Below are 19,995 nucleotides of genomic sequence, written 5' to 3' on the forward strand. Positions count from 1 at the left end.
ATATACTTTTAAATATATTTTATTATCGAATAAAGGTTGCAATTCTAATCAAACAAGGGTAATTTATATTAACCTGTCAGGACGCGAAGCGACAAATGCGGCGCAGCCTAGTCTGCCCAGTCGTCCACTACTCGTTACCCGCGGATTTCCCTAAAACAATTGCATAGGTTTCTTCCTACATATGCCGTTCCCCTTCTTCGGTAAACTCCCCAAATATGAGGTGAGTGCAAATCCTCTTTTATTTTTAATCCGGCAAACCAACACGCTATTCAAGTGATCTTGTATACGGTGAAAATCTCCCTTGCAAGATGGCGACGTGGTTGCGAATTCAAAGGTGAAATACGGCTAAGTTAGCTTGCTAGCCATAACAACAACAACAACAACAACAACAACAATAACAACTCTTTAAATATCGTGCTCATACTCCCGGTGGTCTGCAGTCGCGTACGCATGGCGGTTATTGATCACTGTGAGGGTGTCTTTCTATCATCGGAAATGCTTCTATTGTGGTAGTAGGGCCACCCTCCCAAATAAGCGACAAATGGTGCTGTTGTATTGATGAGTAGATTATCTAAAAGTAGGATGATCAAACACTTGCAATGTCACTTGCTTGCAAATCGCTGCTGGGGGTTTACAATTTAACACCGATTAAAAGCCGTTAAGTCAAAAACGTCACTGACAAGTAATGGCTAAAGCTAACATGACACTCGAACCTTTACTAGACGAAGCTCGTTCCAAACTGCTCGAACTAGTCAACATTTGTGATTATAAGCGATCGTTTTACCGCAAAACCTAATTCGGTGTGCACAAATACATGGATAATGTGAAAGAGAAACGGCTTTGCGCCTCATCGAAACAGTTAATATGTCCGTGTTGTAATGATCTGTTGAGTTTAATGTTTAAAAGGACAGCGATGCTCCTTTTCGAAGCAGGAAGTAGCAAAGAAAAGCAAATGAATTGTGCTGGTTGAGGATATCGAATGGTGAATATGCAAAGCAAGGGAGATGTTTCGGGAGAGGTGCGTCACTGAAACAATGTGCCTTTCCTGTTTTAACAGTCACTCACCCTGGTACAGTAACAGTACACACGCTTGTTGGACATTGTATGTGGTACATCAGTGCAATTTTATTCAAATGAGAGCAGACAACAGTATTTGGAGAGGTGTTTTCAATAATAAGCCTCCATCACGTGTTTGACACCACTGCAAAAGAATGAATAGTAGGTCTAAACAATTAATGAAAATTTAAATTTGCAAAAGCTTTCGAGTAGCCTGATAAATTCGTGCTTCGTGAAACATGAAAAGTTTGAGCGGTAATGCCAAAGATTTCTTTTCATTATTGTTGCAATCTGAGTGATGATTTACTGATTTATGTTTACACCACTAGTCTTTAGTCATTTCAAGGCTAACTGTGGTTGATAAACTGTTCATGCAATTTCATGGTTCATTTGACTGTATTTAAGCATCAGTTTAACCTATAAGGCCAAAACATTTATGTATGATACATCCGATATTGCTTATTATGATACTGATTCATTTGTTGCTTGTCTTTTTTAAAAACACACATAAGAAGAGGTTCTTGAAAAGGATATCACATATGAAATTGCAATTACAATATTGTGGGGGGATTGCAATTAATTATTTTTCAAAATCGTTCAGCCTTTGTTTTTCATTTTATCTTTTCGACTGAATGTCATTTAAAGAATGCGCTTGTGATTTTTTATCTTGAATTCTGTTTAATATAGTCATCTTATTGCTGAATTATTCTTTGCCTGCACACTGGCGGCTGTTTTTAATGACATGTTCGTAAAAAAGCTTCTTCAAAATTCAGAGTTCTTATTAAATGACACAGCAAATGAAGAGATCATACAGCTTCCTTGCTGACGGCTGTAATATCTTGCTGAATCAGAGATGGTTATTTTGCTACCACAAAATAAGCTCTTACATCAGCAGACTATTTGTGTGCAACTGCCAGCTCTGGAATAGTTGGCTCCTTCACCTGCGGGATCGTCTGAGGTCTGCCACAAAATCAGTGGTGGCACCATTTGGTTGACAAAAGTTTTGCAGTAATCACCAAATGAAGCCCCATTTACACGCTCCATCGACTTAACAGTGCCTTTTTTTGGTCTGCATTCTCTCGTAGAGTGTGTCTAGGTGAAAACTGTCAACAAAAGTTCCCAAATGGTTAATACACATAGTCCAAATAATTTTGTACATGAGTTGTCTGATGTCTGTTTTGCCGTGTCGTACAATATCATTTTTTTTAAGCATGACAATGAATCCATGTTGCGTCTGGGACAGATGTGTGCACAGTCTGATATTGACACGCCCAACTTTTCCCTGGTCGTGTGCATCGTCACGTCTGACACATAATGACATGTCTGGCACTGACACAGAATAATTGAGATGCCTCATACTGGCACATCGGACTGTTTTTGTGCTTCCTGTCCATGTCCAAGCACTTTAAATGGCGAGTGGAATGAATCTTTTTGACTGTCTTCGGTTTTGATGACAGTCTTCGAATCACGCGGTCATCGATTAGTTGTCCATTAATTTTGACTCCTCCAGCTGAAGTGTAGGGCGTCTTACGTCACTCTTGTCATGATTATCTAAATATAATACTCTCTTGTTGCACTCGAGTGTCAAACGTTACTTTCCTGAGCTGATGTCAGTTGGTTCTTCAGACTTAAGTAGTTGACGCTAAATCAACAGCCCCACCGCTCGTTGATAGGCCACTAAATTTTTGACAGTTGACACAGATGACACATTTCTTAAAGATACAATTTTATTTATATAGCACATTTCACAACAGCAGGAGCTGTAACAAAGCGCTTTCCATATGGTGTCATATCAATTCAAACTGAATGTGGTTTACTTCCTGTTTGCGATCTTGTGACCAATAAACAAAGAGAGCCACTATGCATTTTGTGTTGTGACCCATTTTAGTTTGCTTGGATTTTTTTTTTTTTTGCATGTATGAGATGCACATACAAAGAAAAGTAAGTAAGGGAGAATTATTTCTGGAATAAAGGGATGGGTCAGCACTTGACAGCCTGAAGGATATCCCGATGCTTTATATACATATGTGAAAAACAAACTCAATCTAGGCTGATATCAAATCAAGTTAATTCATTTAGAGCGTTGTGTTCTTTCCGCCCACAGAAAGGTTGTCGTGCACTCTACGTTCCCCTGTGCACTGCAGCTGCACACTAAGTCCCAGTATTGTTTTTTTAGTGCACCATTTGTTCCAAGATGAGCCGCGCACTTGCTGAAGAAAATCCCCATGTGCATAAATAGCTTCAAGTTGTGTGCATCCTTCCTACATTCCTTTTTCCTGCTAATGTTCTGAATCTGACCTTTGCTTTGTGGCTATAGGTGGTTTGTCTCCTGTAACATGGTGTAGCTCAGCCTTCCGTGAAGCAGCAGCGGCCCACTTGCACTGAGTCAGGATGTCCAGTAGCTCGGGCTACCCCCCAAGCCAGGGGAGCTTCAGCAGTGAGCAGAGCCGCTACCCATCGCATTCTGTCCAGTACACATTCAGCGGCACGCGGCACCAACAAGTAAGGCTCACCGATAAATGCTTCGTCTCCAATTAACAGTGAGAGGTGCTTTTTCTGTGCATATATAGGTAACGAATAAAAAAAAACAACTTTGATAAGAGATCAATGCAATGATGGAAAATGTCAAATAAATTGAGGCTGGGCGATAAGTTAAGTCAGTGTTCATGTTGTTTTTACTTTTTATATTTTTCACATCCGTGAAACATGTGAGGCACGTCTGTAAATTTTCATGCTTTGTTTTTTGTTAAAATAGCCAAGATAATATTACAATGGGAAATTTGTTTCGAACAAATAGGAGTTTCACTGCGATCCCACAACAGACTGTCTATTAACTAATTCCCTACCAGCCAAGTACAATAAATGGATTTTTGACGTCTTTAGCCGTCAATGGCAGTAAATGAGTTAAATGAAAGTTGCCTGTTCTAGTTCCATCAATTTGTATTTATGTTTGTTTTAATAAAGTGTGTATTGGACCCAGCTACGTTGGAGGCCTGATTTCTTAGAAGCATACTTCCACAGAAAGTTTCAGCGGCTCATTTCTGGGCATTTTCATTGTTTGCTTAGATCTGGAACCAAACTGGAGTTTGGTCATAATTCCTGTAACTGCTTGTTCAGGTTTTTGTGGAGGTCATGGTATGCTGATAACTCCTATGTGTTCTTTTCAGTTTATTTATTTTTTTATAAACTTGGTGAATGAATTATAATTTTCACCGTGTTTTAAATCTTCTACCTCCTTTTTGTTGGTAATTAAAAAAAAATGTATATATATATAAATATATATATATTTTTTAGAAAACAGTATGAATGTCTTTTTCACACAAAGATTTGTGATGTATTATTTCCATGTTTCCTCGCATCTGAGTCAAATGTGTCTCATAACAGCTTCAAACATTTTTGGGAGATGTGGTTTATGAAATTCAGCCCAGCCTGTTCTGTTTTGATTTCCTTTTGTAATTTTTATCCCCCCACAAAATGATGGGACTAGCCTGCATTTGGCCCAAGTCCGCTGTGACCGCATCCGCTACATCTGTATAGCTTGATTATCACAGTCTCAGATCCTCGTCAGATGTTGAAGGGTTATTGCCCTCCCGATTACCGCCTGTCCCACAGAATAAACTCGTTCCGTTAAATGATATTCGACGCAACATGGCCTAGTTATTTTTCTACAGCTATACAAAGCTCTTAATTTTCTGTCTTGCGTATCCTTTTCCTGGTCGCAACGTGAGCGGGAGTCTGTATGAGCTGACGTGAGGTTAAGGGTGGAATACACTCCGGCTGCATCACCAAAGTGATTGGAATTAGCATGTTGAGTGTAATATCTTGGATTGATAAACTATCTACATAACTAACTCGAATTTAAGGTGCAAGTGGGTTTGAGTTTGCCCTCATTGTTGCCGATTTAAGACTGCAGTGTCTTCCTTACTGCTCAAAAGTGATTGTTTTGTTGGGACTGCTTGTATTTTCTCGTCTTTCTATGTACAGGAAGGCTATTGCAACTTAGATTGCGTCAGAACATGGAAGCGAGATGAGGTCATAGCAGCTGTTAGCACATTTACTCTATCAGTAGTTGTCTATTTCCACATCCATTCACGCAGGAATCATTATTTGTTTGGGGGCTTTGCAAAAAACATGGTCTGACCCATTGTCATAAATGACGATGCTTATGTTTGAAATGTGCTCAAAACAAAAAACGGTTGAGTTGTTTTCAAATGCATTATGAAATAGTGTTAAGTAGGAAAGGTAATGCATGTTAAAATGTGTTTTGTGATGTCCTTGTGTGTCGCTTTCAGGATTTTACCGTCCCAGATTATCGAACTCACTTACAGGATCCGCAGGGTCGAAGAAGACCATCTTTACTTTCCGAATTCCACCCTGGGACCGAAAGGTAATGGATTCATCTCATCCAGCCCACCTGTTGGATCAGCGGAGCGATCATGCATCTAATGTGTGCATTCATTTTTTTATTTTATTTTATTTGTGTTGTGCAGGCCTCCGGAGAGACGGCATGGTTACGAGCAGCAGTTCCACTCCATCACCACTCAGGCTGAACATGAGGCACTGGAGACGAAGCGCCCACGCATGGAGTCGATTTCTGAGGCCCACATCACCCGTACCTCTTCTTCTGCCGGGGGGATTCTCTTGCCCATGCATCACGCACTGCAGGATAGCCTCAGAGCCACTGTCGAGGTGAAAAAGGTAGCTTCTCTTACCATTTACCGAATTGTCTCTCTTGTTGACTGCTGGGATTTGTATTTTTTTTCTTCACTAAATTCTCTTGCAGCTGCAAGTTGTGCAACAGCATTTTTTTTTTCATGTCCAGTGACAGTTCTATGCCAAAGAGGTTAAAGCAGACTCACAATTTATCATGGCCAGAATTACTTCTGCTATTTCACTCACTTCCTTTGACTGATATTTCTGCAATTGTATTGCAGATCCATTATACAATAGCTTTGATCTTTTTTTTTTTTTTTTCCCGCCCCAGGAGTCGCCGTTCACTGTGAAAGTGGAATGCCCTTCCCCAGGAGGACCAGCGTTGCATCTTGGGGACGAGCATGACGCGTCTCCTTCCAAGCTTTCCAAGGAGGAGCTGATTCAGAGTATGGACCGTGTGGACCGAGAGATTGCTAAAGTGGAGCAGCAGATATTCAAGCTGAAGAAAAAGCAAGTGAGTGGTCCAGCTGGCTTGATTGTTTCTCAACATGCAACCGAAATTGGCTTTGTATTATTCTAATAAGAACAATGTCTTGCTTTGAAATCAAACATTGGCACATGGTTTTGACGTACTTTACCAAGGGAGTCAAGCAATTTATTTTGAAAAAGGATCTCTATTGCAGTTTGTAGGCTTCTCAAAGTTAATTCAGATCAGCTCTTGAAAGTTTTGAACTGATTTTATCAGTGTTTATTATGCATAGCCTTCCGTAGTTTATGAATATAAAATATTTTCAGCTGAAAAAAATATGTAATCTATCATTTGTATTTCGATGGACGCGTTATTATTTCACCAATTCTATTTGAAATAAGCATCAGTATATTCATTCAACAACAACAATGTGCAAAAATGACTCCAGTTAATAACTGTCAGTTACTGACTTTTTTTAAATGTAATTTTATTATATTATCTAATGTTCCTGTTAGTTTTTAATCCAGTTTGTGTCTGTCGAGTCATGCTGTCTGTTTTGGAATTCTCCCTCATTTGATAGGAACGTAAGGTCAGCTTTCCTGTGAGAGAATATATTCAAGTGTGAATCTTTCCAACATTTTCAGGCATTTGTTTTTTTTTTGAGGCATTTCAAGAACTCTTAATCTCACCCTTGTAACCTGGCCGTGTCCTTAACGTTTCGCTCAAAAACTCTAACCAACCAGACATTCACCGCTTCAATTTGTCTCGAGCCGATTGGCTGAACCCTTGAGTTTTTGTATTTTATACTTGAACCGACATGTGAGAGTAATCTGATTATGCCTGCATGTTTCGCTCCTCTCAGAGGTTAAGATCATATCACCGCAGGACCGATAGAAAACACGGCGACATGTAATGGCCTGGTCTTATTTATTTGTGTACTTTTCTGAACTTGATGTTTTACATTGTCACCGTTGGCTCCTAGCAACAACTGGAGGAGGAAGCGGCAAAGCCTCTGGAGCCAGAAAAGCCAGTGACCCCTCCCCCAGTGGAGCACAAGCACCGCAGCATAGTCCAAATCATCTACGATGAGAACAGGGTGAGTTGTCTGTTTTGAAAAGCAAGCCGTATTAGCAACTACTCGCCACAGAACTGCCTCTGTGGCAAATTGCGCACACCAGCACACCCTTTTTGCATTCCGTCAACAAACAAACCTTTTCGTTCTGTTTTATTTTATTTTTTTGTCACGCTCAGCTAGTTCTTCGTGTTCATTTATTTCAGTTGGCTTTTGTTAGTCATTAGGTCGTGTAATATGAAGTGCACTGACAGACTTTGCTGTGTGTTGGAGCTGATCAAGCGGAAAGGTTACTAGAGTTCATGTCTGTCACATGATGATGTTGTGGGAAGACCCGCCTTTCTTTCCTGACAGCAGTTAACCCTTTAGAGGGTTCAAGCCTAGTCGTAAGCATTCAGTTACTTTTTTTTGTCTCAGATCTCAGCAGAGTTGACATTGTAATTGTTTATTTTTCCACATTACAAATTCTCTTTCAAAATGGATACAAAAAAAAGACCATATCTTCCTCCCTTTGACGCCTGTTGCCTTAACTTTGCTTGCCTTCATGCCACACTGAGACCCTCGTTTATTGCTGACCCACTTGTGATTGTTGCAGAGACCATATTAAAAAAAAAAAAAAGTTCTGAATAGTTTTACCCCTCCCGCAAGCTTTAAACACATTTAAACTTATTAAAACTATTTTTGAAGTACTCCTTTGCACCTGTTCCCACTCTTTTGCTATCAAATGAGTGACATCATATCACTTGACATTAAAGAAAAATCTAAACGATTGCGATAATAGTGGAGATTCACCAGACATTTGTTTCCATGACCATTTAGCTTCATGTAATGTTGGTTGTTCCTCATTTTCTAGAAAAAAGCTGAAGAGGCCCATAAAATACTGGAAGGTCTTGGTCCCAAGGTTGAACTGGTATGACAGTGAATGATTTATAGTTACCATTTTGTGTGATCTCATCCGTAGAAATATCTCTATGCCAATATTTCATGATGACTTTGTCTTTTGTTTGCACTGCTTAGCCTCTGTACAATCAACCGTCAGACACGAAGGTTTACCATGACAACATTAAAACGTGAGTATCCTCAGTTGACTTCCGGGTCTTAATCATTGCGAAAGAAATACAGTACGCATTGTGTGTTTTCGACGCACTGTGGAGGAAATATCGAAAGTTGTTGAGCTCAATGAGATATGACTCAATGAGAGTCACCTGATGAAGTTGGCTCATACGGGTAGTAAAGGAAAGTGGAAGACTGGATCTTATTTTTTGGGGGGGGGATTTAAACAACACAAAAAAACTGTTTACAATGGCATTGTCCTAGCTTTCAGAGTTTATTCTTACCACAGTCTAAACAGTTACCTGTATGTTGTACTTGCCGCCGCCCACAAACTTTGTCCGATGTTGAGAATTTGATCAGCACGCTTGCGGTAGAAAGTTATTTGTTTTTGTTTTCCTTTGCCTTCTTTGCAAACAGCACAATGACTTTCTGTGTCAACATAACTAAACCCCCAAAAAAATAATGAATGTTTTCTTTCGCTATAGAAATCAGGTCATGAGGAAGAAGCTCATCCTGTTTTTTAAGAGGAGGAACCATGCTCGTAAACAAAGGGTGAGTGTTTCTGCTTTTGTTAAGCATTTTGGAAACGCCAGGGGTGCTTCCATACTAGTTTTTGCATCACAAATCCAGACTTTTTGGAAGAGCAACGAGGTCAACAAAAATGTCATGTTTGGCACGCTCCGATTCGTTCTTGTACGTCACCAAGGACAACAGATGCTCTTCAAAGCCCCGTGCATTGCAGTTAGACTTACGAGCGCCACACCAGCCAAAAACCCGTTTTCATGACTCGGAATACTCAGTGGCATTGACTTAATGACTAATTTCTGAATGCAGACGTATTATCCCGCCCAAACGCCCATCCCATAGACATTATTCTTCAGTCAATTACATTTCACACAGCTAAGGCCATGAGTGCTTCCAAAAAAAATCTCTCATTCAGCTACTGATCATCCATCTGGCCATTGTCTATACTCTTGTTTGCATTTCTAGAAATGCTAAAGTCAAGCCCAGTTGATATAGAGCAATTGGTTTCTTGGTTTAAATGCCACTGAACTGCACACGAAAAAAATGGTTTGTATACAGAGGAAGGCACTGCCTCCAGAAGTGTTTCTGTTGTCAGTAAACAGTAATGCAATGATATCAGAAGCCCTTCACGCGGAGGACCTTTACTCTATAGCAACACTCAAATGTTTCAGTGAATACCACCCTTTTCAATCTGTTGGCTGTCTGACAGCCTTTTGGACTCTGTACAATTGTGGGGAGCTTGTGGCATCACGCCAAGAGGAAAGTGAGTTGTTTGTCTCTTGCTGTATTGTGGAAATGTGGATCCTCTGTCCTCCCAATTAAAAACGAAATCTCTCCATATCGCCAATGTATCTGTTCAAGCCACTGGAAAATTAGATTTCAGTGTGATTTTGTATATTCGATCTAAAAGAGGACTAGTATGACTGCAATCATACAGGATTGGTTGTTTAAAATTGATTTTTGGTGCTGCATGAGAAAATTATCAAATACATAGTTTGCGAACTGAAATATGTCAGTAATTGGCTTGCCAATTTTTTTTTTTTGCGTACTTTGTTATTTTGCCTTAGCAGGATCCCCCGGGAAATTACTTTAAAGCGGCCTATTTTTTTTCCTCACCACAAGCTTGCCTACCTACCTGTATAGGTTCTAAAACCACTACCTTACTCAAAATGCACAAATGGTTTGTTGTCTATGACATTCTTAAGGCCTGAGGCGCAGTCTTTGATTAGGTTTCATGCTGTGTACTCAGGAACAGAAGATCTGCCAACGCTATGACCAGCTGATGGAAGCTTGGGAGAAAAAGGTGGAGCGCATGGAGAACAACCCCAGGCGCAAAGCCAAGGAGAGCAGAACACGGGAGTACTATGAAAGGCAATTCCCTGAGATCCGGAAGCAGAGAGAGCAGCAGGAGCGTTTCCAGAGGTGAAAAGCTTTATCTACACTGGATGTAACCCTTAACAATCGACTGTTGCTGTTTGTGCAGCATGCACTTTTTGCCAAAGGAACTATCTGAGCCATTGCATCCTTTTGCTTCCAGACGTCCCCACCCTACGGTGTATGTTAGTTTTCGCAAGAAAAGGGTGGAGTTGTTTTCATACTGAGTGAAGCACATAATTGGCTTTTGGAACACAAATTACTGTACTCCTTTAAATTTGATTGTCTTAATGGTTGCCACATCCCACACACTTAAATAAAACAATCTCCCCTTGTGTAGTCAAATGAAAAATGACAGGATTTAATCACAACCAGATGAGAGTTTCCTCCTTTGACCATGATGGGGTTTCATGCTGTGTAAAATCAAGCAGCGATCTGCAAGAAACACACATATCAAAATGTAATTTGCCACATTATGTGCCTCTGTTTTTACCAGGGTTGGCCAGAGAGGAACGGGTCTCTCTGCCACAATCGCTCGAAGCGAGCATGAGATTTCTGAAATTATTGATGGTCTTTCTGAGCAGGAGGTGAGTAATGTCGCAAATGTCTTTGTGTTTTTTTTTTATCCATTTCTGCATCTTTGCATGTTGGCATATTGTTGGTTAAACTACAGATCAATATAACGGTGTTGTATTTCCTTTCTTTTTTTTAAAGTGGTAATATTTGAAACTCACCTCGACATGTCCATGTTTCTCAGAACAACGAAAAACAGATGAGACAGCTATCAGTCATCCCTCCCATGATGTACGACACAGAGCAGAGGCGAGTGAAGTTCATCAACATGAATGGCTTGATGGATGACGCCATGAAGGTGTACAAAGCCCGGCAGTTCATGAATGTTTGGACCGAACACGAAAAAGAGATCTTTAAAGACAAGTGAGTTATGGTTTTATTGCAAGATGTCGCCGATTGCACCTGTACAAGCGCAGCATACATTAGATACTTTATCAAATTTTAGTCAACACATTAATTTGTTTTTCACAATGGCAATATGACTTCTTGGCAGGTTTGTGCAGCACCCGAAGAACTTTGGCCTGATTGCTTCCTATCTCGAAAGAAAGGTGAACGAGACACGAGTTAATATTACACACCTGGAGGAGTCCAAGGCCATGCTTGAATAATTTAATCACTAGTGTCAGTATCATGTGTTCATGTGCACATGCTTTCTTTTCATTTTCAGTGTGTTGCTGACTGTGTCCTGTACTACTACTTGACAAAAAAGAACAACAACTACAAGACGCTGGTCAGACGCAACTACGGCAGACGGAGGGGAAGGAATCAGGTAATTCTGAAATCTGCATATTGCAGTCGCTGACTGATATATGGCAGAATTCAAATGAAGATCAACATTGAACCAACATTAATACCAGCTGAGTAAAAAATAATGGATCTTTGACGTCTTTAGCCGTCAATGGCAGTAAATGAGTTTAAGAAGTAAAGTCTAATTGTGTCCGATTTTGTTTGGTTGAAATTCAAAATGTAAGTGTTAGTATCAGTAAAGTTCAACTGTCACAATATTTCTTGTATTTATTTTTCAAAAGGTACGAGTTAGCTTGCAATCGTCTAAATAGCGTGAGACGTCGGACATGATTTTTTTGAAAAAGGCCAACCATTGAAAGTTTTAGGCAAATAAATGACATTTACAATGGGAGGTGTAACTCTATGCTCAAGGAATTAAAAGCAAAACACGTGGTGCTGTTGATGTCATAAAGTTAGATGATTGAGTTTACGTACTTGCGTTGCCTACTGTTCCCGCGGCTCGCATGCCGAGCGAGATTCTTTTTTTTTTTCCACAGCTGGAAACAACCCCATGTCCGTGCTTTTGTGTTGAGATGGCGAGTTTAAGTTCAGTTTGATTCAGAGCACTTTTACTCTTTAAAGGAAAGGAAGCGTGAAAAAAAGAATACAGGAAGAACAAGTGGAATTTCGGTGTGTGTTGAACGAATGCGACTGTCGACGCCGGTTGCTAATCTACTGAGCGTGCTGCTCTTGCCACAGTTCTTTAGGAAAGACGAAGTCGCCCACCCACCCACGCCCCGTATAGCTGCTCACTTGGTACAGTCCAGCCATTTGACAGGCCCCAAAACTCACCGAGCTGCTCTGAGTGCCAATCAAAGACGAGTGCTTGACAGGGATTACCTTCAATGACCCTGCTTAGATTAGTGCGTTCATGTGAGATGGACAATTCTTTCGGCTGCTTAAGTGGCCTGATGACACGCTTTCCCGGAATATGTGCGGCAGTGCCTTGGCCCGGCAGCCCTTCTATGGCGCTGCCCTGCCCCTCTCTCACAGCTATGGAAGCACTGGAGGTTAGCGGCACATTTGCAGCGCCGGTAAGATGTGGCTCTCAGCAGAGAAAAGAGCTTTTTATGGTCAACCAATGAGCTTGCAGGTATGTTTACTTATCTTAGAAACCGCCATAACACACTCAGTCACTATATTTCCTATGTCCTGAGTCTTGTCTTTTTGGCTGATGTTGTGTGATTTTGCGATGGCAATTCATTGCAGGCATCTTTGGGCTTCTTGAAAGTCCAGCGTCGCTATTTTTAGTCACGCTTTCTAGGAAATGTGCAGACAGGGCCCGTCGTGAAATGTGGTCAAGCGTCCTCATGTTGCGCCATGGATGAATTTGGCGAAGACCGTTTTCGATGTTGCAGTGTATAGTCCTCGAGTGAAAGGTGCTTCAATATTCCATCATAGAGATCACTATCACCTTGGTATTCACAGTCTGCATGCCGGAAGGAGACTCAAGCCACACCCCCATTGTGTTGATATGCAAAAGCTGCATATTTGTGTGTGTTGGTGATAACCCGGACCAAATTTTTACTCCTCCGGTATGACTGATGTATGATTTTAAGTTTTCCTTTGTTACCCTCTTCAACCCTGTCACTATCCTTTAGCGATTCTTTTCGGGCTGCGACTAACGATTATTTTAAACTAAACTAAATCGTTTTGTTGATGAATCAAAAAAAAAATTCCTTTGCTTTATCAAAAAAAAAGGCATTATTTCAAATGGACTTGTTTGGTCCGTAACATGTCAGACAATGTGAAATAAAAATGTTGCTGGGTGCTTTATTAAGTAAAAGCAGATGTTTGCAAATGTCTTGTTTTGATTCAGCATGAAAAGAAAATCAGTCTGGTTTCAAGAGGGACTGCAGAAAAATGATATTTACGGTGTTTACAAGTTTGTTCGTGCATTAATGCATTGTCTAAACAACATCCTTAAATTCTGCTTCTCATGATTTATTGGCATGATTTTGACACGCCGTTTCTGAAAATCTGTCATTTGATTTTCATTGTTCATGCATACATTGCACTGCTTTTAGCATTTTGGTACTTGCAAGAAGTGGCGCGTTTCCTTATTCTGTACGTGTTATTTGCTAGGAAAGCGAAGACGGTCATACAAAAGGAAACAGGACTTGTGGATCAGCAAATTTGAAAACGATTCCATCTTTGCCATGAAAAGTCTTCATTTAAAAATACTGAAGAACCACATCACCACAGAGTCTCATTTTGTGTAACATCTGTCAAGAGGCCCTTTACAAAATGTTGGAGACCAAGCAAGAATGCCACAGTTCTCAAATCACCTCCAAAGCAAACACAAGAGCATTCAACGAGCCAACCAAAACGGCGTCCCACTGAAGAACAAGTATTGTGAGAACATCTCGCTCTTTGAACACACTGCAAAATATTTCTCACGTGCCAAAGAATACACGCTCTTATTGACAGGAAATGGGTCGAGAGGTAATGTCATAGTCCAAGTTGGATGCTGGCCTCCCCGCATATATTAACCGAGAATCTCAACTCGGAAGTTTTTCTTGAATAAGAAGCGCTCAACTGTTGTGTCGTTGTGATGCAAAACCCAAACACTGCCTGATTGTCCGAATCTGTGTTGCGTGATTTGACTTGAAGATAGAAGTTATGGACACAAATTTGACATAGATGGCAGAAGACGATGTATTGCGATGCATGCATGTGTGCATTATGCAATTTTTAATTTCGGTCTTAACTAGGGGTCGTATTTAATTTTTCTTTCCAATCACCAATTGACTCTTAAACTTTGAACATGATAGAAACGAGGTCTTAGCACTGTCGAAAAATGCCGACTCGTGGTTTGATGATATTTTGAGGCGCCTTTCTTGACATCAAAGTGGAATGTTAGTGCGGCCCCCATGCTTTATTTTTTTCAATCGCATATGGGATACCTGTTTTATTTCAAGGAGAACCTGCAAATTCACTTTTTTTGTTGTTGTTGTTTGTTTGGGTCTGCAGCAAATCACACGTCCCTCACAAGAAGAGAAGTCTGAGGATAAAAACGAAGAGGACAAATCGGAGAAGTCAGAGAAAAAAGAAGAGGAGGAAAAGAAGGACGAAGAAGAGAAAGATGAGAAGGAGGAGTCAAGGTAATTTGTGAAAATAGTCCATTTGTCCTGGTGCCAATTTAGTTGAATGAAAATCAATTATAGAAAGAAAGAAAGAGAATCCTTCAGTTTTTCCTGTCGCATTTAAAAAAACAAAACAAAAAAAAAAAAAAAAGGGGAGAAAGAAATTCAACAGATCTCCACAGATCCGAAAAATTCACATGACGCAGTACACTCATTCTTGGTTTTATTCTCTTGTGAGCCTCTAATACACGCATGTCGCGAGATTGAGGGCGACGGTGCTGGGCCTGTTATTTGCTGAGTCAACTGTGGACACATTTTCTTTCCAACCAGTCTCTAAAGCTGTTTTTTCCTCCTTGAAAACCACAGGGACATTGGCAAGGACAAAGACAAGTGTGACGGCGGGGAGGACGAAGACGGAAAGGAGCAAAACACGCCGCGTGGCAGGAAGACTGCCAACAGTCAGGGCCGACGTAAGGGAAGGATCACCACACGCTCCATGGCCAACGAGGCTGCCACTATGGCGGCGGAGGAAGCACCTCCCCCTCCTTCGGAGGCCGTCGCACCAGAGCCGCCACAGCTCCCTAAATCGGATACAGCTCAGAAGTCCTTAAAGGAACCTTCGAAACCGCCTACTCCAGTGGCTTCACTTGATGCAAAAGGTGAACACGCAATCAGCACACCGTTGTAAGCCAGGAATGCTGAAATATTTACATATCATCATTGGGTGTTCATGTTGCGATCCTTTTTCATTTTTATTCTTGACTCAAAAAAGTCATGCCTATCCAAAATTATGCCAGCAGACGTTTATAGTCAGAAAATTCAGTTGTTGTCTTTTTCTTGAAGTAAACACCGAGAGACTGAATACCCCTCGGTGTTGTCTATCCATCACCATGGCAGTGTGCTGCTCGAGCGGTTGTTATGGTACTCGGTCACACTTCTACAATTTCACCCTCACAAGCCCGTCACTCCAATGGTGACCGCTTAGGTTCTCAGGTGTCCAAGCCCTTATCTGTTAATCTGGTTTTGGCACTAATCTGTATCATCTGTTCAATGTTTTGTAAGAACACCGTGCGTCTCTTGACACTTGCTCCTTTCCACCGTTGAGCTCAACATCTTGCCGTGTTACGCAAGGCCCGTCCTGTAATGTGATTAATTGACGTCCAAGTGTGCCCTCCCCGTCCCTTGAACCCTCTGACCTCTGGCTGTGTTCCGTGTGTGAAGTACCGTCACCTGTAATCTCTCCGTGATTACGTTGGGGCTTTTGTGTGTTACTTGCGTCGTCTGCAACAAGAATGCTGCAAAAAGGAAGCTACGGGCCAGACAAGCTGCCGAAGCAATTTCTGTGGCGGGGCATCTCGGTTCATTTGAAGTTGTAGTGGAAGGGAAGCGAAGGGTGCGCTGGAGGTGGGTTCTTGTCCTGAGGTGAGACGATACGCTGCAGGCAGAAATCCAGCCTGTGTTTATAGCTCAGATCAATGACCACCCGGCAGAGCCTGTCACGAGGAGAACATGTGAGTTCTGCCGCCGGAGGCCAAAGCAAAGTGGAGTAGACTTGCATGTGATTCATGTAACTCAGTGCAGGGTAGCAAGACTTTGGCTCGAGCCGTCCAAGCAATGTTAATTGACCCCCCCCCCCTCCCCCCACATCTTTGAGGAGGGGGCAAGCGCACTGTAAATGCCAAGGGTTTATCTGCTTCTATATTGGTCCGAATGTTTACACGGTTTCAGTCGACACTACAGAGGAGACTGAGCCAGAGTTCACGTCAATGCTAGCAGTTCACTTCTGTGGATTCTGTGCGCGCACGCATGCGCGTGGTTGTTTGTAAAGTCGGTGGGGGCGTGACGAACTATGCAGCCATGTCAAGGCAAGTGTGTGGGTGTGAGTCTGTGTGTGTTTGTATGACACACAAGCGTTGGGACAGCATGGCTGTTCTGTCTTTCAACCTCCATCCAAGGCAATTTCCCAAAGTCTCTACTGTCTGGCACTACATCATCACACTAAGGACCTCCCCTTGTGGATTATAGACGGATAGTTTTTTTTTTTTTTTTTTTTTTTTTTTTTTTTTTTTAGCTCCAAGGGAATGGGGGGGAGCGAGAGCGAGAATGTGAGTGCGCGAGGTGGGGAATGACCTAGAGCGACAGTGGGGAGTGAGAGGGATTCGGTCTCAGCAGCTTGTGAATGTAAACAGATTATTAGATTAGAGGCCATGAGAAGAAGCCGGCTGGAAAGAGGACAGCCTCTCTGTCTGCTTCTCTCTTGCTCGCTCTTGAGCACGCTCTCTCTCTCTCTCTCTCTCTCTCTCTCTCTCTCTCTCTCTCCCTCTCTCTCTCTCTCTCTCTCTCTCTCTCTTTGGCACGCGCTCTCCCTTGCGCCCGTTCTCTTCCCTCCATTTCTCTTGTCAGTGCTAATGGGGCTGGGTCTCTTTGCTTTCTGATTTAGCTGGTGCCGGTGAAACTGGAGAAACTTCTCGCTGGACCGAGGAGGAAATGGAGGTCGCCAAAAAAGGTACCGCTTTATTTACTTTTGTTTATCTCGCGGTCTTTTCACTCTCTGAGTTTCTTTCCGTGGCCCTTGCTTTTCCTCGTTTTTTCCACTCCCCTTACTCTCTCCCCCTCACGATTCTGTGAAGGTGCCGTGCCCTACCCATTTCAAACACGCCTGCAAAGAAAGAAGGCAATCATGATCCCCCACAAGAATGAATGTGCATGCGTCCTCACAGAAAGTGTGAAGTCTTAGACATGATCGATATTCGGGTCTGTGTTGCAGGCACGTATGTGAATTAGAGTGCATTGACTAAAAAGATACCTGTTAACCTTTGCTCACTATTCCGTGAAGAGGGTTTTGAAATCACATGCCGTTTATGCTTTTTCCACCTTCCCATGCAAGTAAAAGTTGTAATCTGCTGCACTATTAAAGCATATATGAAGAGGAAAGAAACTTGCCTCTAGAGCTTGACAAGAACAACTCTTTCATAATTTGGGCAATCAAATTGAATGATAGGATAATTGTGAAGCCAAGTAAACATTTTTTTGTTTTAGCATATTATCGACGCACTACAAATTAACAATCACATTTAACTGTCCTGTCTTGAATGAACAAAAAAAAAAAGACAAATAAAATATCCAAAATTCCACACAGCAATTCCAGCAATGCAGTAACAAAATAGAGATCTTAAATGGTCACGGAATCAATTTTGAGCAGTGCAACATTGTTGACGTAAAACTGGAGTGATGAGCTCCACTTCTCACAATGAACGGTGTTGACGTAACAGTCGTCTGGGTGATGCGACCGTGTGTCGTCTCGAAGTCATTTACTGTATGATGAGCACACCTGCTAATAGATGGCACATTGGTCGCTCCTCTTCTAAACTATTGCTGTTCAGGTTGGCAATATCAGGATTATTTTGCTGCTTTATGACCTTTTAATTGTATCAGTGCAATAAATGGCCGTTATGAGCAAGCGGCAATGTGATAAAAATGATGTTGAGTCTAAATTGCAACTTTTAATGTCAGTATTTGTTCACCAATTCTCAGATTTTGGTCGCACGCTTCGGTGAATGTGATATTAAATATGCCGTCACACATATGGCCATGAACTGAATGAAGCATGAATGCAATGTGCAATCAGTGTTGCTCTGTCATGCATTCTTAGTCTATTCTTTGGCATCTTGGGAAGCATTTTCTCCTGTAACAAACGTGGTGAGGTTTGAGGAAACCCAAGTATCGGTTCAGAGGAAGTGTGTGTGGTTCTGCAAGGAAATCAAATCAACAATATCAGAAGGCTTGCAAAGAGTGTTTTTATTTCCCCCCACCCTAAATTAATTCATTAATTTATTTGGAAACACATTTTACCATTTGCATCTGGTGCACATTTAGATTTATTGTCCATGAATAATTCTGACGTTGTCAGGAAGAGTAATGGTGTTCAGTTGTATGACTCTTGATCGCTTCCAAATAGCCCTTATTCCAGTCGCACTGGATTAAAGGTTAAGTCACAGGGTGGAAGGATCCAACAAGAGATAACAACACAAAACAGGTTGTAAATAAAACTGTCTTCTTTACAAATATTCTGTACTTTACATGGCAGACAGAGTGGAAAAGTTAGTATAATTCCAGTTAATGTAGATAGGATTGGCCAATAAAAAAAAAAAAGGTCTGACCTCACACCGTTACTAATAGCTTAGCTGAGGCTGATGCAAGAATTCGTCATTAAATCGAATGCAGTATTTTTTTTATTTATACCAAGAATTTATCGTGGCACCAATTCGGCTTCAAACATTGAAATATTTCTGTCAAGACTAGATCTCTATTTTTTTTATTAGTCATTCTAACCATTCTGTGAGTCAGGTTTTGTGCTAAAATGGGTCCTGTTATTCACCAGGTTTAGTCGAGCATGGGCGAAACTGGACGGCCATTGCCAAAATGGTGGGCTCCAAAAGTGAGGCGCAGTGCAAAAACTTCTATTTCAATTACAAGCGACGACACAATCTGGACAACCTGCTCCAGCAGCATAAGCAGGTAAGCCGTTGGCTATCACCTGGCCTGGTATGCCTTTTCAAGTGCACTCTCCAAATACAACAAGTGACTTTGTCTCTCTCTCTTTCTCTCTCTCTCTCTGTCTCTCTCTCTCTCTCTCTCTCTCTCTGTCTCTCTCTCTCTCTCTCTCTCTCTCTCTCTCTCCGTCTCTCTGACATCCAGGACACACGGCGGGCTCGGGCCAATAGGTCTCAAGGTGAAGGTCTAACCACAGCTTCGCCTGATGATGATGACGACAATGCAGATGACAGTGAAGGTTAGAGCAAAAGATGATACAAAGCTTGTGCTTGCTTTCAACACCCCCGCACACACACACACACACCCACACACGTGCTACAACACTTTGGTTTGGCCTTTTATTACTGATTATCTCAGCTAGTCCAAGGGCTCACAGGGACAAGGACAGAGTGTCTGATTTTGTCCTTGTATTTGAGGCTGCATCAATTAGAATTGTTCCGGATAAATTAAAATAGAAGAAGAGGAAGACTAGAGTGAAGTTGTGGTGACCTGGTGCAACCTGTCAGCTGATTTGGCACATAGAGACCCGATTTGAATGAATCCCCGTGTAACTAATGTGCCGCAGTTTTTAATGTGAAAAAGCACGATAAGAGTGAGGCTAGGAGAAGATAAAAGATACGAATTGTAGTAGCGACGCCCGTTGTGTAACATTTATTGCCTGTAAAAAATCAAGAAATGCTGCTGCCCGAACACGATGTGCTGGGCTACGTGCTTGATCCAACAGGTCTGACCTTTCGCCCTTGTGTTCCCAAGCCCGCTCATGCTCATATTATACAGTGAGACAAGAGCGACCA

At 41.7% G+C, this 19,995-nt stretch overlaps 1 protein-coding gene across 6 annotated transcripts in view; it reads left to right on the forward strand.

Annotated features, from left to right (window-relative positions):
* Window positions 1-90: 90 nt before the first annotated feature.
* The window catches only part of ncor1 (nuclear receptor corepressor 1), a 34,970-nt gene continuing 15,065 nt past the window's right edge, over window positions 91-19,995 (forward strand). For 4 of the 6 annotated variants that reach the window (XM_088280433.1, XM_088280437.1, XM_088280438.1 and 1 more), the window contains exons 1-19: window positions 91-220; window positions 3,374-3,558; window positions 5,349-5,443; window positions 5,547-5,754; window positions 6,041-6,223; window positions 7,161-7,274; window positions 8,104-8,160; window positions 8,268-8,320; window positions 8,789-8,855; window positions 10,078-10,250; window positions 10,699-10,789; window positions 10,960-11,138; window positions 11,269-11,323; window positions 11,443-11,544; window positions 14,535-14,665; window positions 15,014-15,306; window positions 17,088-17,153; window positions 19,029-19,165; window positions 19,346-19,439. In XM_088280433.1, coding sequence (XP_088136559.1) covers window positions 3,448-3,558; window positions 5,349-5,443; window positions 5,547-5,754; window positions 6,041-6,223; window positions 7,161-7,274; window positions 8,104-8,160; window positions 8,268-8,320; window positions 8,789-8,855; window positions 10,078-10,250; window positions 10,699-10,789; window positions 10,960-11,138; window positions 11,269-11,323; window positions 11,443-11,544; window positions 14,535-14,665; window positions 15,014-15,306; window positions 17,088-17,153; window positions 19,029-19,165; window positions 19,346-19,439 — 2,209 coding nt within the window. In that variant the 5' untranslated portion in view covers window positions 91-220; window positions 3,374-3,447. Of the gene's footprint in view, window positions 221-3,160; window positions 3,302-3,373; window positions 3,559-5,348; window positions 5,444-5,546; window positions 5,755-6,040; window positions 6,224-7,160; window positions 7,275-8,103; window positions 8,161-8,267; window positions 8,321-8,788; window positions 8,856-10,077; window positions 10,251-10,698; window positions 10,790-10,959; window positions 11,139-11,268; window positions 11,324-11,442; window positions 11,545-14,534; window positions 14,666-15,013; window positions 15,307-17,087; window positions 17,154-19,028; window positions 19,166-19,345; window positions 19,440-19,995 lie in introns of all 6 variants that reach the window. The other 2 variants (XM_088280434.1, XM_088280436.1) reach the window with 2 other exon arrangements.

This window comes from Idiotropiscis lumnitzeri, chromosome 17 (assembly GCF_059441095.1).
Source record: "Idiotropiscis lumnitzeri isolate Australia: NSW breed Sydney's pygmy pipehorse chromosome 17, RoL_Ilum_1.0, whole genome shotgun sequence".
In the NCBI taxonomy this organism is placed as follows: Eukaryota; Metazoa; Chordata; class Actinopteri; order Syngnathiformes; family Syngnathidae; genus Idiotropiscis; species Idiotropiscis lumnitzeri.